Below are 18,543 nucleotides of genomic sequence, written 5' to 3' on the forward strand. Positions count from 1 at the left end.
TTGACCTGTCGTTTGCCTGCCCCTGTTGCTGTTATAAACATTGTTATTTCAACACAGTCTGCATTTGGGTCTTACCTGAAACGTGATAATTATCGTGTGTGTCTTGATTGCGGAAAAAACAATTTAAACCCTTTTTATAATAAGGCTGTAACGTAACAAAATGTGGAATGTTTTCAATCTCTTACCAGATTTATCAACCACACATTTAATTACAGGCGGCGTGTCACGTTCCTGACCTTATTTCCTTTGTTCAGTATTGTTTAGTTGGTCAGGACGTGAGCTGGGTGGGCATTCTATGTTATGTGTTTCTATGTTGGGTTCATTGTATTAGCCTGATATGGTTCTCAATCAGGGGCAGGTGTTTTACGTTTCCTCTGATTGAGAACCATATTAAGGTAGGCTGTTCTCACTGTTTGTTTGTGGGTGATTGTTGCTGTGTCTGTGTTTGTTCGCCACACGGTACTGTTTCGTTTCATTCGTTCGTGTGTTCCTTCCTGTTCGTGCGTTCATGTTTTATGTTCTCAAGTTCAGGTCTGTTCACGTCGTTTTGTTATTTTGTATTTTGTCAGTGTTCTGTTTAGTTGGATAATTCATTAAAATTCAACATCATGAACATTCACCACGCTGCGCCTTGGTCCTCCTCTCTTCCACATAAAGACGAGCGTTACACGGCGATATTAACTGCATTTTGGATCGTTATATGGATAGGCTTCCTGCTCGCCCACTTCACTGAATTCCACCACAGTGTTGCATTATTTAATTGGAACAATGGAACTTGTCGATGTTTGGAGATTACAACACCCTACGGGGATAAGGATTATTATTTCTTCTCACATGTGCATAAATCATTAACAGACTCTAAAGTCACCTCTACCAAGTAACGTTACCATTATATAATTTATGATCACAGTCCCGTTTCATTATAAAAATTGATTTTGGCAGAACAAAGCCTCAATGCAGTTGGTGATTTAATACAACATTAATCAATGAACAATTTCACCAACAAAACAGCCAATTTAATTACAGACTATATGTCCCAGAATGATAGTGCTGATGTATCCTACTCCACTTTGTGAGAGGCATTTAAGGCTGTTATGCGTGGGCATATAATATCATGAGGCTACCATGAAAAAATGTAGGCAGAGAAGCTTATTAGAAAGTGAGGCACAGCTCCCGGTCATTGATATAGTTTATATGGAAGCGCCCTTATCTTCCAAGTTGAATTACTTAATAAAACTCAAACATGAATACAATACTATTCTCTCTAATCAAGTAAACACAATGCTATTAAAGATTAGACAAAAACACTTCGAGTTAGGTGACAAGCCGGATAAACTACTGGCGCGCCAGCTGAGAGGTATACAGGCCAAATCTAGTACAGGAGCTGTTACTACGGACCCAAAATAAATAAATGCATGTTTCACAAAGTTTTATCAAGACCTCTACACTTAAGACTACTGTAGATACCGCGCAAATTTCTGATTTCCTCCATTCCTGTTCCCTACCTAAATTATGCGTTGCTGCTCAACGGGAATAAAATGCAGAGAGAACTTTAGAAGAGGTTGTCTCCACAGTACATTCCTTCCCCAAAGGTAAAGCACAGGCTTTGATGGATTTGGTTAAGAGTTTTACAAAGCACATTCAGAAAAGGTTACTCTTATGTTGAGGTTATTTAAATACTCTATTGAAACTCGCAGACTCCCGGAGTCTTTATACTCTGCCAATACAGTGCCTTGCAAAAGTATTCCTCCCCCTTAGTGTTTTTCCTATTTTGTGGCATTACAACCTGTAATTTAAATGGATTTTTATTTGGATTTCATGTAATGGTCATACACAAAATAGTCCAAATTGGTGAAGTGAAATGAAAAAAGAAAACTTTTTTTTAAAAATGATTACAAAATTCAACAGAAAAGTGGTGAATGCATACAGTATGTATCACCCCCTTTGCTATGAAGCCCCTAAATAAGATCTGGTGCAACCAATTACCTTCAGAAGTCACACAATTAGTTAAATAAAGTCCACCTGTGTGAAATCTAAGTGTCACATGATCTGTCACATGATCTCAGTATATATATATACCTGTTCTGAAAAGCCTCAGAGTCTGAAACACCACTAAGCAAGGGGCACCACCAAGCAAGCGACACCATGAAGACCAAGGAGCTCTCCAAACAGGTCAGGGACAAAGTTGTGCAGAAGTACAGATCAGGGTTGGGTTATAAAAGAATATCCAAAACTTTGAACATCCCACAGAGCACCATTAAATCCATTATTAAAAAATGGAAAGAATATGGCACCACAACAAACCAGCCAAGAGAGGGTCGCCCACCAAAACTCACGGACCAGGCAAGGAGGGCATTAATCAGAGAGGCAACAAAGAGACCAAAGATAACCCTGAAGGAGCTGCAAAGTTCCACAGCGGAGATTGGAGTATCTGTCCATAGGACAGTATCTGTCCATTGCCGTACACTCCACAGAGCTGGGCTTTACGGCAGAGTGGCCAGAAAAAAATCCATTGCTTAAAGAAAGAAATAAGCAAACACGTTTGGTGTTCACCAAAAGGCATGTGGGAGACTCCCCAAACATATGGAAGAAGGTACTATGGTCACAGACTAAAATGTAGCTTTTGGCCATCAAGGAAAACGCTATGGCTGGCGCAAACCCAAAACCTTGCATCACCCCGAGATCACCATCCCCACAGTGAAGCATGGTGGTGGCAGCATCATGCTGTGGGGATGTTTTTCATTGGCAGGGACTGGGAAACTGGTCAGAATTGAAGGAATGATGAATGGCACTAAATACAGGCAAATTCTTGAGGGAAAACTGTTTCAGTCTTCCAGAGATTTGAGACTGGGATGGAGGTTCACCTTTTTATGACAATTAGGTACTTTTTCCACCACTGTCTAGGTATACCATAAACTGTGAGAAAAGTAAATTAATGCCAATACTTTTCTATTATGGAAGAGAAAGGGCATTACTATTGCAGACCTTTACATTAATAATAGTTTTGCCACATTCGCACAGTTGAGGGAAGTGTACAAACTCCCTGCATCTAATTTATTCTGATATCTTCAGATAAGAAATTACATCCCCTTAAATATACCAAATTATGAGGCAATCACATCTGCCCGCAAACTGTATATTTTCATGAACCACGCCCCCGACTCCAAGAGTTTTAGCTCCAGATTTGTAGATCACTTTACAGCATATTACTCTGTATACACACAACATTTGAAGGAGACCTTTTTGGTGTGGTGAGTAGTTGACTGTGGTGAGTAGTTGACTCAAAGAGAGAGAAACACAATAGTTGAACAGTTTTCAACAAATTAATTTCTTCAAAAATGAAGGAGAATAGAGAGAGCGAGAGCGAGAGAGAGACAGAGATTTCATTTTTTTTCAGTTTCAGTTTCACTTACTTAGCTAGCAAATGCAGCTGGCTAGTTTAGCTACTCAAACACCCAGCTCAAATAGAGGGATGCTTTGTTAGCTAGCTGGCTATGACTATCCAACACAACACTGGAACTCTTCCAAGTCGAGGTAAACTTTTGGTTTTATTAATTTATTGCCACCGGGGCCCGCCAGTGTAACTGCTTACTGACTATACACTAACTACTGCATGATAGTAGCGGGTTTACTAACACATGAGTTATATTAGCTATGTTGACTAAGATGTTACTTTAGCTATTATGGGGACAACAATGTAGGCTATGTGTAGCGGTTATGACATGGTTTGACTTGGAAAGGTTTTTTCACCTGGTCACATACAGCTGATGTGTTGTTCATTGAAGTCCACAACGAAGGGAAAAGGTGAGAGGAGGAGAGTGCATAGAGGATAGAAGGAATACAACGTGGCTGCTATGAAAGTGAACTGTGTTTATGTGGGATCAGGGGTGTATTCATTCTGCCGATTCTGTTGAAAAGCGTTTCTTAAACAGAAGCAAACAAAACGGGGATAAAAATACTTGAATTTATCCAATAGAAACTCTCGTTTGCAACTGTTGGACTAATGATTACACCCTAGATAAGCTAGATGCAAGCAAGACTGTGCAAGGCGGTTTTGAATGTGTCACTGTCTGTCCATGTGTCACTGTCTGTCATCTCAAAGTTCTCTCGACCTGTGAGCACCTACGTTGTAAACTTTCATTCATAGGCTTGGTTGTAGCAACCTCATGACGGGTATAGGGACAATTTGAGGATCATGTAGTAGCCTAAACCTATCGATGTTACATTGAACTGAGTGAATGGAATATGAATTACAGTCGTCCAACATGCTGTAATAGAAAGAAGGCCATGCTCATAATTTTTTTTTTTGTTCTCCCTCATCATTTATTTAACCAGATAGTCCAGTTGAGAACAAGTTCTCATTTACAACTGCGACCGGGCCAAGATAAAGCAAAGCAGTGTGACAAAAACAACAACATAGTGTTACACATAAACAAACGTACAGTCATTAACACAATAGAAAAATCTATGTACAGTGAGTGCAAATGTAGAAGAGTAAGAAGTTAGGCAATAAATGGGCTATAGAGGCAAAATAATTACAATTTAGCATTAACACTGGAGTGATAGATGTGCAGATGATGATGTGCAAGTAGAGATACTGGGGTGCAATAGAGCAAGAGGGTAAGTAATAATATGGGGATGAGGCAGTTGGGTGTGCTATTTACAGATTGGCTGTGTACAGGTACAGTGATCGGTAAGCTGCTCTGACAGCTGATGCTTAAAGTTACAGAGGGAGATATAAGACTCCAGCTTCAGTGATTTTTGCAATTCGTTCCAGTCACTGGCAGCAGAGAACTGGAAGGAAAGAAGGCCAAAGGAAGTGTTGGCTTTGGGGATGACCAGTGAAATATACCTGCTGGAGCGCGTACTATGGGTGTGTGTTGCTATGGTGACCAGTGAGCTGAGATAAGGCAGGGCTTTACCTAGCAAGGACTTATAGATGACCTGGAGCCAGTGGGTTTGGCGACGAATATGTAGTGAGGGCCAGCCAACGAGAGCATACAGGTCACAGTGGTGGGTAATATATGGGGCTTTGGTGGCAAAACGGATGGCACTGTGATAGACTACATCCAGTTTTCTGAGTAGAGTGTTGGGGGCTATTTTGTAAATTACATCGCCGAAGTCGAGGATCGGTAGGATAGTCAGTTTTACGAGGGTATGTTTGGCAGCATGAGTGAAGGAGGCTTTGTTGCGAAATAGGAAGCCAATTCGAGATTTAATTTTGGATTGGAGACTCTGGAAGGAGAGTTTACAGTTTAACCAGACACCTAGGTATTTGTAGTTTCCCACATATTCTAGGTCAGAACCGTCCAGAGTAGTGATGCTAGTCGGGCGAGAGGGTGCGGGCAGCAATCGGTTGAAGAGCATGCACTTAGTTTTACTAGCATTTAAAAGCAGTTGGAGGCCACAGAATGAGTGTTGTATGGCGTTGAAGCTCGTTTGAAGGTTTGTTAACAGTGTCCAAAGAAGGGCCAGATGTATACAGAATGGTGTCGTCTGCGTAGAGGTGGATCAGAGAATCACCAGCAGCAAGAGCGACATCGTTGATATATACAGAGAAAAGAGTCGGCCCGAGAATTGAACCCTGTGGCACCCCTATAGAGACTGCCAGAGATCCAGACCACAGGCCCTTTGATTTGACACACTGAACTCTATCTGAGAAGTAGTTGGTGAACCAGGCGAGGCAGTCATTAGAGAAGCCAAGGCTATTGAGTCTGCCGATAAGAATGCGGTGATTGACAGAGTCGAAAGCCTTGGCCAGGTCAATGAAGACGGCTGCACAGTACTGTCTTTTATTGATGGCGGTTATGATATCGTTTAGGACCTTGTGCGTGGCTGAGGTGCACCCATGACCAGCTCGGAAACCAGATTGCATAGTGGAGAAGGTACGGTGGGAGTGTCTCCCCCTTTGAAGAGGGGGATGACTGCGGCAGCTTTCCAATCTTTGGGAATCTCAGATGATATGAAAGAGAGGTTGAATAGGCTAGTAATAGGGGTTGCAACAATTTCGGCGGATAATTTTAGAAAGAGAGGGTCCAGATTGTCTAGCCCAGCTGATTTGTAGGGATCCAGATTTTGCAGCTCTTTCAGAACATCAGCTGTCTGGATTTGGGTGAAGGAGAAGCGGGAGGGGCTTGGGCAAGTTGCTGCAGGGGGTGCTGAGATGTTGGCCGGGGTAGAGGTAGCCAGGTGGAAGGCAAGGCCAGCCGTAGAAAAATGCTTATTGAAATGATCGATTATCGTATATTTATTGGTGATGACAGTGTTTCCTATCCTCAGTGCAGTGGGCAGCTGGGAGAAGGTGCTCTTATTCTCCATGGACTTGTCCCAAAACTTTTTGGAATTAGTGCTACAGGAAGCAAATTTCTGTTAGAAAAAGCTAGCCTTAGCTTTCCTAACTGACTGAGTATATTGGTTCCTGACTTCCCTGAAAAGTTGCATAACGGCACTGACCGCCACTGAAGGCAACACTTTTTAGTGTATCTTTCGCGTGATGATGGGCAACATACAACCTGCAACCCACCTTGATCCAAAGTTATTATTTTAAATGCCGAGCATAATCCTTATACTCCTCATATATCAATGAAGCAAGGTGCCAATTCTTTGTGTTCTGTTTTTTCTTTCTGTTTTTGTTTTTCTGTCTTCTGTTGAGGGTTGGGGGTATTCTCAATGTATTATTTGCTGTCATTATCTATCTGTTTGTAAAACTGAAAATTCATCAATAAAATATATATATATAAAAAAATTAACTCAGACATTTCCCTCAAATCACAGGGATGTCTGTTGGCACAGGACTAATATTATCAGAGGACCTTGGAGTTTAGGGAGTAGACGAAATGTACACAATTGTTACCAGGAGGAAAATTGGGGAGGGTCATGCTTTTTCAATTTCAGTCAGAGGGAGAGTTTAATATATTTTTTGTTTAGTCCAGGTGTCACGCCCTGGCCTTAGTTATCTTTGTTTTCTTTATTATTTTAGTTAGGTCAGGGTGTGACATGGGGGATGTTTGTGTGTTTTTGTCTCGTCTAGGGTGTTTGTATTGTCTAGGGGGTGTTTGTAGAGTTCATGGGGTTGTGTTCATTGTAGGTGTTTATGTAAGTCTATGGTTGCCTAGATTGGTTCTCAATTAGAGACAGCTGTCTATCGTTGTCTCTGATTGAGAGCCATATTTAGGCAGCCATAGTCATTAGGTAGGTTGTGGGTGATTGTCTATGTGTAAGTTGCCAGTGTCTGCACTTATTTGTTTGTATAGCTTCACGGTCGTCTGTTTGTTAGTTTGTAAAAGTGTTAGTTTCGTCTTCATTCAAAAGTAAGATGTATTGTTATCACGCTGCGCCTTGGTCCTCCTCTCTTTCACGTAACGACGATCGTGACACCAGGGGATGGTCATGTAATTTGTAATTGATTAATAAACCTAATGCAATGGTACAATTACGCACTGGAGGTGGTGCTATAGGTTTAATAAAATGTAACGAAAAACAAGCAACTTGTTAGTTTCTTTCAACAACAATAAATACATGTCAAATGTAATGATATCATAACATCGCCAGGACACAACGCAAAAAGACACAACGCATTGCTGTTGAACCAGCCTTCATTATAGTAGGCCTAGGGTAAGGGTAGCCTATGGAGAGATTTGGGTTTTAAAGATGTGAAATGATGGGAAACAAGTAATTGTTACAGGAAATTAACTTCTACATATGAGGTTTACCGGTATTCACAGAGGTTCTCATCTCTCGTTTCAGGATGGGCATGGACACATATAGCCTACATCATGGAGGGGGTTTTACGCACCTCCAAAGCATGGCTAAAATAATGAAGCCCTGCCTACAGTACATAGATAAAAATGGAATGTCAGCTCACTGTTTTGCTCCTCTCAAATTTGATATTTTAATAAAGCTTTGGTGATTAAGATTTAGTTCCAAGCAGTCTCACGAGCCAAACCCTTTATCAACGGTTTTGACTCCCATCTGAGCGCAAGCAAGCTGATATAAGACAGGTAAATTACCCATCCTTCCGCAACAGTTTGAAAATAGCAGAGCGCTGGCTTTAACAGGTTGAAATTGCAAACGAACGGGTGTTTGACACTAGTGCCATCTTAAGGTCAGGCAAAAATAGAGCCGTGATGTCATCTTGCTCAGTGTTTGAGAATTAGTTGCTTATTATATGCTGCCCCTTATCCCTGATTCTTTACTGGGTGTGCAATATCAAGTGTGCCTAGTGTGGTCCCAATCAATACTCTTAGCTATAGTTCTAGGCTATATGAAGAGCATGCTCGGAGAAGCACAGGGCAAAGCTGTATTTCTAAGAAAATGCACTACCTTCCATGCATTTTTTGCGCTGCTGGGAGGGTGTGTATAAAACTAGGCTACACGCCATTACACACTGCAATGGAAACGCTATACCAATCATGAGCCCTGGCCAAAAAATGTAATATCTGTGTGTGCGGACTAGGCCTACTGATGTCCTGTTCAGCTTGAGAGGGATAGCGCAAAGATGAGAAGGAGGACTGGAGCTAAGCTTGCTACTGTTATAATTGATTTGAATAAAAACAATATGTGTCATTGCCCATAATGCTATTTATCAGAATTATTGACCTCGCAATAAGCCATATTCAAGTAATTTACATAAGTTACATTACTTTTAAGCGACAGCAGCGGAGATGGACAGCGCATGTGTGATGAAAGTAGGCTACTTCTAGAAGTACTAATTCATATAAACAGTCTTCGGGCCTCCCGAGTGGCACAGCGGTCTAAGGCACTTCATCACAGTGCTTGAGGTGTCACTACAGACCCGGGTTCGATCCCAGGCTGTGTCACAGCCAGGCACGACAGGGAGACCCATTAGGCGGCGCACAATTGGCTTAGCGTTGTCCAGGTTAGGGAAATGTTTGGCCGACCAGGATTTCCTTGTCCCATCGCGCTCTAGCGACTCCTTGTGGCAGGCTGGGCATATGCACGCTGATCAGTCAACAGTTGTACAATGTTTCCTCTGACACATTGGTGCAGCTGGCTTCCAGGTTAAGTGAGCAGTGTGTCAAGAAGCAGTGCGGCTTGGCACGGTTGTGTTTCGGAGGATGCATGACTCGTGACCTTCGCCTCTCCCGAGTTCGTACGGGAGTTGCAGTGATCTGACAAGACTGTAACTACCAATTGGGGAGAAAAAGGGGAGGGGGAAAAAAGTATTAATTTTAATTTGACTTTAGGCTACTAAGAACAAGAGGGCTTTATGTTGGAGCTTATTTCTTCCGATTCAAGAAATAAGAGGTAGGCGTATCTGTTTGACAGACACAATTCTAGTCTACTATCCATAGATTTTATCAGCCAATTCCTTCAGTCACCATGCACTCCTTAAATATCTATGTCAGTGAGTGTGTTAAGTTAAAACTAGGGCTAGAAACAAGCTGTAGAATTCTGGGAAAAGACATGACTTCGATGCATATGGGATATCGTTGGTTTGTCTATGGAATTCAGAGGCTGCGCTACAACCTTCTATAGCCGAGAAGACCAAAAATTGACTTCGCTTGGAAAGTAATGTGTGATTCTGTTGCTATCAATTGACGTTCAACATTTCAACCATCTCTTAAACAACATACTAACTCTAAATCAGTCAGGACCAAGCAAAGCAGCCTAGGAAGGACAGAAAATGCGTTATTTAGGCTATATTATTATAATTTCATGGCTATAGCCTGCTATTTAAGAAATCCATTTTGACGCATTTGTGACACGCTACAGGCTGGCAGGAGCGCTCAGCATTTCAACAACACATCAATGATAGCACTTCAACAACATGCCTATACATTCTGCCTTTTTCAATAGGGGGGCGCCATTTCGACTTTGTAAAAATTTGTTCCCAAATTAAACTGCCTCGTACTCAATTATTGCTCGTACAATATGCATATTATTATTACTATTGGATAGAAAACACTCTCTAGTTTCTAAAACCGTTTGAATTATATCTGTGAGTAAAACAGAACTCATTTTGCAGCAAACTTCCTGTCAGGAGCTGAGAAATCTGAAATCGGGGGCTCTGTTCCAGGGTCAGTTTATAAATTTGCATGTAATCTATGGGTCGACATGCACTGCATACGCCTTCCCCTAGATGTCAGTAAGCAGTGAGAATTGGAATGGGGTGTCTAGGTAGATCTGAGGCCGAACAAGAGATGTTGGAACCGGGTGTGCAGTCTTTTCTACGTTCGTCATGACGCGAGACAGACCTCAGGATTGCGTCCTGAAAAGCTGTTGTTATAGGCGCTAGATATATCCGGCTCTGATTTTATTCGATATACGTGTTAAAAACATCATAATGTAGTTATTTTAAACCGAGTTATATCAGTTTATATCAGTATATTGCGATTTTCGGGATTTTCTTTGTTCTGCGTTATGGAGGGTTGGCCACGTCTGCACCACATGGCTAACGTTTGCTGCTTCCACAGTTGAAGACGACATTCTACAACCGAGCAACAATTCTTCTGGACAAAGGACAACTTGTACAAGATTCTGATGGAAGCTCATCAAATAGTAAGAACTATTTATGATGTTAATTCGTATTTCTGTTGAAAAATGTTAAACTATTATTCCGCCATTAATTTCGGCACGGTCTCGCTTCAACGCACGCTGTATGTCGTAGTAACGTTAATTTTAAAAATCTAACACAGCGGTTGCATTAAGAACTAATGTATCTTTCATTTGCTGTCCAACCTGTATTTTTTAGTCAAGTTTATGATTAGTTATTGATTAGATTAGGTGCCTCTCCCAAGATTTCTCCCGACATTTTGTTTGCAGTTTCTACTATTCTCATTGTATAACCACGATTTGTGCCGCTAAATATGCACATTTTCGAACAAACCATATATGTATTGTGTAATATGATGTTATAGGACTGTCATCTGATGAAGTTTTGAGAAGGTTAGTGAAAAAATGTATATCTTTTGCTGGTTTATTCGCTATCGCTAACGTGCATGAATCAATGCTGCTGTGTGGTTGGCTATTGTAGTAAGCTAATATAATGCTATATTGTGTTTTCGCTGTAAAACACTTAAAAAATCTGAAATATTGGCTGGATTCACAAGATGTTTGTCTTTCATTTGCTATACACTGTGTATTTTTCATAAATGTTTTATGATGAGTATTTAGGTAATTCACGTTGGTCTCTGTAGTTATTCTAGCTGCTTTGGTGAGATTTTGTGATGGTGGCTGCAATGTAAAACTATGATTTTATACCTGAAATATGAACATTTATCGAACAAAACATATGCTATACAATAAATATGTTATCAGACTGTCATCTGATGAAGTTGTTTCTTGGTTAGTGACTATTTATATCTTTATTTGGTCGAATTTGTGATAGCTACCTATGCAGTAAAAAAATGGTGGGAAAAAAAAGTTGCGTCTTTTGCTATCGTGGTTAGCTAATAGAAATACATATTGTGTCTTCCCTTTAAAACATTTTAAAAATCAGAAATGATGGCTGGATTCACAAGATGTGTATCTTTCATCTGGTGTCTTGGACTTGTGATTTCATGATATTTAGATGCTAGTATTTACTTGTGGCGCTATGCTAGGCTATGCTAGTCAGCTTTTTTACTGATGAGGGTGCTCCCGGATCCGGGATGAGTACCAAGTAGAAGTTTTAAGGGTGTCTAGAATTCAATGAAACATTTTTTTAACTTAGAATTAAATAATAATTAAACAAAAAATGCCTTATTACGCTATACAGTCATTCTACAGTGCCTTTGAATTCACTTTTAGAAACAAGAGTTTGGCCAGTCTTTGGTTTGAGGATCATGCGGTGAGCTATGCATGCCTAGTTTGTTAATTTAGCCTAGCAGATGCTCTTATAAGTTAGAAGATGATAGTTCCTGAATGAAAAAATATAGGCCTACCTGATGATATGCAGCTGCTGTATTAAGAAACGAATTCCTTTTTCTCAAATTATTTGATTATCAGATACTTCAGTTGCACAACATTTTTACAGTTGATAGACTGTACCAAACTTAGACTATCCTTTTTTTAACAATAGCCTGTATAGAAATCAAAACCTCTCTGGTGCTGCAGCATGCGCTCATTCGTTGTCATGCTCTGTTGTGATATTAAAGATTCTGCTTGTCTCCAGTCATGTAAAATAACGTAGAATTGCACGACATGCATTTTTAAAAGGCATTCTCATACTACAAATAAGATGACAGATTCAATTCATGCAGTGCTTTTAATATAATGGAGATCTTTTCACCCTTACCCTTGTCCGTGGTGGAATGTGAATCCACAACCTTCTGGATACTTTGCCATGTAGGCTAATGCTTACAAAACGAAGAACAAAACTGCATATCTAAAGGCTCTGGTCTGTCCTAGGAGTGAGGGTAATGGGTTCTCCGCTATCTAATTTATATGTTTGAATTATTATTTTGGTTATAAGAGAGGGACACCATTTTTCAAGCATTCAGGGAGTGTCGGGTAAAAATATATTTTACTGAAGGGAGGGCCATCCATTTTCATTTGAGAGAGATCGGTTTTTCTCCAGGTATCCCTCATTATTGTCACAATTCCAATGGTGAAATGAAGGAGTCAGGTGCAGAGAGCAGGGTAGTTCCGAGCAAGTGGATATTTATTATACCAACCAGAAATAATCTATGAGACGGCTACGCCACACAACAAAGGGTGCGTCAAAAAATACAGTCCAACATAAATTAGGACAGAATCCACAATATCAATCACCACCACAAAAACAGAATAACAAGCCCGCACAAAAGTCGGCGGGCCAACTGGGTTTAAATAACACACTAACCCTAAACACAAAACAGGTGTAACCAATTAGACAAACCTAAATGAAAACAGAAAAGGGGATCGGTGGCAGCTAATAGGCCGGAGACGACGACCGCCGAGCGCCGCCCGAACGGGAAGAGGCACCATCCTCGGCGGGATTCGTAACAATTATAAATAATGTACAGTCCCTTAGTTGAAAAACAGTAAGTGGAATTATTGCAAAAATGACCGGCATGGCAGATTTGGACGTGATTTAAATTACAGATGTTGTGTTTTGTGCTTGTGCACATAATTACATAAAAGCTATCTCCCCAGTAAAATGAAACCCCACGAGTAGGGCTTTAGTGTTCATCCAAAGCTGTCTTTGATTGAAATGGATGCAGATAAAAAGCCTCAAGGTCTGCCTTATTTGTCTGTATCTCTAGGCAACAACTCATTAACCAGGCTTCCATTCACCTTTGAAAGATTGGAAGCCTAGTTATCAAATATATGCAGAAAAAGACATGCACATTTTAATGGGTAGGCCTGTTTCCATTAAACTGGCATGTTGTGGTTGAAAAGCTGTGCGTCATGAAGTTGTGCATATAAAAAGCACTTTTTCGCATACGCTTCCATGAAATTAATAATAAACAGAAGTTCAATGTGTTCCCATCACATTTTGTTGTCGCAAAAGAGTATAGGTTACATGTTGAGAGAAGAGAAAGATCATTTTTACTTGATAATTGGCAGCCAAGCCCCGATCCGCATGTCACCAGCATACAAATAATGCCTTCGATGTGTATTGGAAATTTGCATCAAGCTCATCAACGTGCACCTAACCACCATATGTGTGTTCATCATAACTTAATCCATCTGCCTAATAACCTCCTCGTGCTTTTATCATTGTGACTAAGTTTACATTGACAATGATGGTAATTATATCAATATTTGCACATAAAAGCGTTTCCCACCGCAATTGTCACATCATCTATTTCACAGACAAAGAAATGATCCACCCTTGTGTAGCGTATTTTGTTTTGTCGACATTAGGACGTTTTGACCAAAAAATTGTGCTGTTTCCATCAGGCTTGTCATGATTTTTTTTATGCTTCAGTTAATTCCTCGGCATAAAATGGTTGGAAGGAAACACGGTTTACGGTAAAAAAAATAAACACATTCTCCTTTTTCTCTCTTATCATAGACTTCTACCTCTTGTCATTCCCCACCTTTTCTGTTCAACTTACTTACCTTGGAATCAATTCCTTCATTCCACCTCCTTCCAGTCAATTATAAGAAAGAAGCTAGGTTTCCATCTATGTTTTTTCTTTCAAGTAATGTATAGATTTTTCCAGTTTCTCTCAGAAATGTCTGATTGGAAAGTGATTGACCTCAGATGAGTTAGAAGGCGGTGTGGAGTACCTTTCTCTCCGAAGATCCATCTCTTATGCATGGAGGTGGTGAAGAAGATGGGTGCCTGTGTGAGGCACATCAGGAGGTCAGTGACGGCCAGGTTAATGATGAACATGTTGGCCGGAGTCCTCAGTGACTTGCTCCTGTAGAACACAGCACATACAGCACAGGGAAAGGCAGGATACAGTATTCTGATTCAATTTGACACACACACACATAAACCTCAGTATACTGCTGTAACATTCCCACAAATGGTAGGTCAGTGTAATCAAAGTGTTATTGTACTGTAATTACATAGTTCCTCTCTGTCTGGTGAATAAGTTATTATTGACAACTATTTATCTATGGAAAGAGCTTGTGCCATCAATTTGTCCAACATGTACAACTTACAGTATATCTGCATGTGTGTATGTATGTGTGTGTGTGTGTGTGTGTGTGTGTGTGTGTGTGTGTGTGTGTGTGTGTGTGTGTGTGTGTGTGTGTGTGTGTTGGGTGTGGTGTGTGTGTGTGTGTGTGTGTGTGTGTGTGTGTGTGTGTGTGTGGTTACGGTACAATGGGAAGCTCCTGTCCCTTACCTGCTGAAGGCATAGATAACCAGGAAGTTGCCCACCATGCCAGTGATGCCGATAGCCAGAATGACTACCCCTATGGTGTAATGGACATGGTCTGGTACATCCACAGTGGGGAAGGGGTGGCGAGAGGCTTCCTGCACCATGGCCACCTACAGGTAAAACAAAATAACGGTATTTAAACAGGAGCCTGGTGGCATAACAAAACTCTGAGAAATGAACCATATCCACTTATTAATAATGTAGGAAGAGGAATGCATAGAATAACCCAAAAATGTTGGTAGGTTGTAAGTAAGTCTATTTGTTAGCAATGTTTTCAAATTACTGTACTATACTGAAATATACACTACCGGTCAAAAGTTTTAGAACACCTACTCATTCAAGGGTTTTTCTTTATTTGTACTATTTTCAACATTGTTGAATAATAGTGAAGACATCAAAACTATGAAATAACACGTATGGAATCATGTAATAACCAAAAAAGTGTTAAACAAATCAAAATATATTTTATATTTGAGATTCTTCAAATAGCCACCCTTTGCATTGATGACAGCTTTGCACACTCTCTGCATTCTCTCAACCAGCTTCACCTGGAATGCTTTTCCAACAGTCTTGAAGGAGTTCCCAAATACGCTGAGCACTTGTCTGCTTTTCCTTCACTCTGCGGTCAGACTCATCCCAAACCATCTCAATTTGGTTGAGGTCGGGGAATTGTGGAGGGCAGGTCATCTGATGAAGCACTCCATCACTGTCCTTCTTGGTAAAATAGCCCTTACACAGCCTGGAGGTGTATTGGGTCAATGTCTTGTTGAAAAACAAATGATAGTCCCACTAAGCCCAAACCAGATGGGATGGCGTATTACTGCAGAATGCTGTGGTAGCCATGCTGGTTAAGTGTGCCTTGAATTCTAAATAAATCACTGACAGTGTCACCAGCAAAGCACCCCCACCCCATCACACCTCCTCCTCCATGCTTTTCGGTGGGAAATACACATGCAGAGATTCTCCATTCACCTACACAGGAAAAATCTCCAATTTGTACTCCAGACCAAAGGACAAATTTCCACCGGTCTAATGTCCATTGCTCGTGTTTCTTGGCCCAAGCAAGTCTCTTCTTATTGGTGTCCTTTAGTAGTGTTTTCTTGCAGCAATTCGACCATGAAGGCCTGATTCACACAGTCTCCTCTGAACAATTGATGATGAGATGTGTCTGTTACTTGAACTCTGTGAAGCATTTACTTGGGCTGCAATTTGAGGCTGGTAACTCTAATGAACTTATCCTCTGCAGCAGAGGTAACTCTGGGTCTTCCATTTCTGTGGTGGTCCTTATGAGAGCCTGTTTCATCATAGCGCTTGATGGTTTTGGTGACTGCACTTGAAACTTTCAAAGTTCTTGAAATTTTCCATATTGACTGACCTTCAAGTCTTAAAGTAATGATAGACTGTTGTTTCTCTGCTTATTTGAGCTGTTCTTGCCATAATATGGACTTGGTCTTTTACCAAATAGGGCTATCTTCTGTACACATCTGTATATATCATCTACCTTGTCACAACACAAATATCAGGAATCAAACTAAGACCCAGATGCAGACTGTCGAAGTAACAATGTTTATTGTAGCAACAGGGGCAGGCAAAGACAGGTCAAGGCAGGCAGGGGTTGATAATCCAGGGTAAGGCAAAGGTACCGGACGGCAGGCGGACTCAGGGTCAGGCAGAGTTCAGTAATCCAAAGGTGGAGCAAAGGTACAGGACGGCAGGCAGGCTCAGGGACAGGCAGAGAGGTCAGACAGAGAGGTCAGGCGGGCTGGTACAGGGTCCGGACAGTAAAGGTCGAAAACCAGGAGGACGAGAAAAGAGAGGCTGGGAAAAGCTAGGCGCTGACAGGAAAACCTCTGGTAAGCTTGAACAAACAAGACGAACTGGCAACAAACAGACAGAGAACACATGTACACATACACAGGGGACAATTGGGAAGATGGGCGACACCTGGAGGGGGGTGGAGACAAGCACAAGGACAGGTGAAGCAGATCAGGGCGTGACAACAAATGATTGGCTCAAACGCATTAAGAAGGAAAGAACATCCACAAATGTACTTTTAAGAAGGCACACCTGTTAACTGAAATGCATTCCAGGTGACTACCTCAGGAAGCTGGATGAGAGAATACCAAGAGTGTGCAAAGCTGTCATCAAGGCAAAGGGTGGCTAGTTTGAAGAATCTCAAATATAAAATATATTTTTCTACAATGTAGAAAATAGTAAAAAATAAAGAAAACCCCTTGAATGAGTAGGTGTGACCAAACTTTTGGCTGGTGCTGTTTGTGAGCAAAAAACTCCAGAGAACTTACTTAGCATGTTTTGGCGTTAGAGTTAGGCGAACATTCCCTTAATATCAAACAGAACTTACCCAGAATGTAGTCACCATGTTCTCTGAATTTCCAATATTAATGTTCTAGACACATTTCATGGGACGTTGCAACAACATTCATGTCCAGTTTTCTGAAGGGTTAGGGGAATATTCCATCAACATCACAACAAACATACACAGAACATGGTTGCCATGTTCTCAGAATATAAGATATTAATGTTCTAGACACGTTTCATGGGAACATTACAAGAGCATTCGTGTGTCAAGTTTTCTGAGGTTAAAGGGACAGATCGCAATTTACTGGGATAGGGGAGAGTTGACAAACTTTTTTTTGCTTTGAGGAGGGTTGTGTGGTTTTTTATTGGGCACAGTGGAGGGTAGTGCATTTTATTCCTTGGTTTACATTCGTTGATTTACTATATAATTTCTTCCATCCTCGCCAAATATACTCATCTGCTTGCATGCTCCTCCCCTAAATCAAGGTGTTTTGGTACTTTTCCGTGGGCTAACTTTTACTATACCACAGGTCAGCATAGTCTACCAGTCTAACGGTCCATCCTGCCCTCTGTCCACCATTCATAGTGACAATAGTGCAAGGTGGATCATTTGTGCAGATCTGCAATAGGCTAATTAGCAATCATACCACACATAAGTACAAATAGGAATAGCTGATAGGTAGCGGAGAGGCCACGTGCGCATGAAATAACAGTAAAGACATGACACACAGCTCAAAAAAGCTCCCCTATTGATCTTGTTTGGGACAATACAATTATCCTACCTAGACTAGCCTACAACACCACAATGCAATGAATAATTGAATTATTGGTTTCAAGTGAGTTCAAAATTCTAATCTAGCCTGTAGTGAAAATGTCATCTGAATAATGGCGCAAAACCCCTCTGATTTGAATATTTCATTCGATTTGGATCAGTTGTTGATCTACAGTACTCTCGACAATTTCAATGTAGCCTAATTATTTATCATTTAACTTTTCAAATGTATTACCTTTTATATGTGGCAGAAACACAACCAGTCACAATGTTTTCATCGGATTAGGCTACTTCAAAAGTCTCCTGTAGGCCTGCACATGTTCATCCAAAATATAATTCCAGCATCCTCAAAATGGCTTGAGATTAACAATGTTTCCATGTGAGTAAAAGTAGCCTACGTAGCCTTAATGTGAGTAAAGTAGCCTACGTGTCAGATTAAAAAATGTCAAGACATCATGAGAAAGCATGCAGTTTATTAGGCTACAGATTAAATAAATTATGATGAACTTCACAGGGTGGTGCAAGTGCACAGTAATAAGGTTGATGATCCTTTCAATAAATATCGAGGGTCTTATTCTGGTCACATGATGATTGATGCTTGGCTGCCATTTGACCCAAAAAATGACCTTGCACTTTTGTCCATAATAATCTCATCATGTGGTAGGCTGTACCTGAAAGCTGTTGGCTAGA

At 40.8% G+C, this 18,543-nt stretch overlaps 1 protein-coding gene across 2 annotated transcripts in view; it reads right to left on the reverse strand.

The window, feature by feature from the left end:
- The window catches only part of LOC120045614 (melanopsin-A-like), a 75,415-nt gene that overhangs the window by 36,074 nt on the left and 20,798 nt on the right, over positions 1-18,543 (reverse strand). For both annotated transcript variants that reach the window (XM_038990519.1, XM_038990518.1), the window contains exons 2-3: positions 14,727-14,872; positions 14,161-14,294 (exon numbers count right to left, since the gene is read on the reverse strand). In XM_038990519.1, coding sequence (XP_038846447.1) covers positions 14,161-14,294; positions 14,727-14,872 — 280 coding nt within the window. The remainder of the gene's footprint in view (positions 1-14,160; positions 14,295-14,726; positions 14,873-18,543) is intronic.

This window comes from Salvelinus namaycush, chromosome 4 (genome assembly GCF_016432855.1).
Source record: "Salvelinus namaycush isolate Seneca chromosome 4, SaNama_1.0, whole genome shotgun sequence".
Lineage (NCBI taxonomy): Eukaryota > Metazoa > Chordata > Actinopteri > Salmoniformes > Salmonidae > Salvelinus > Salvelinus namaycush.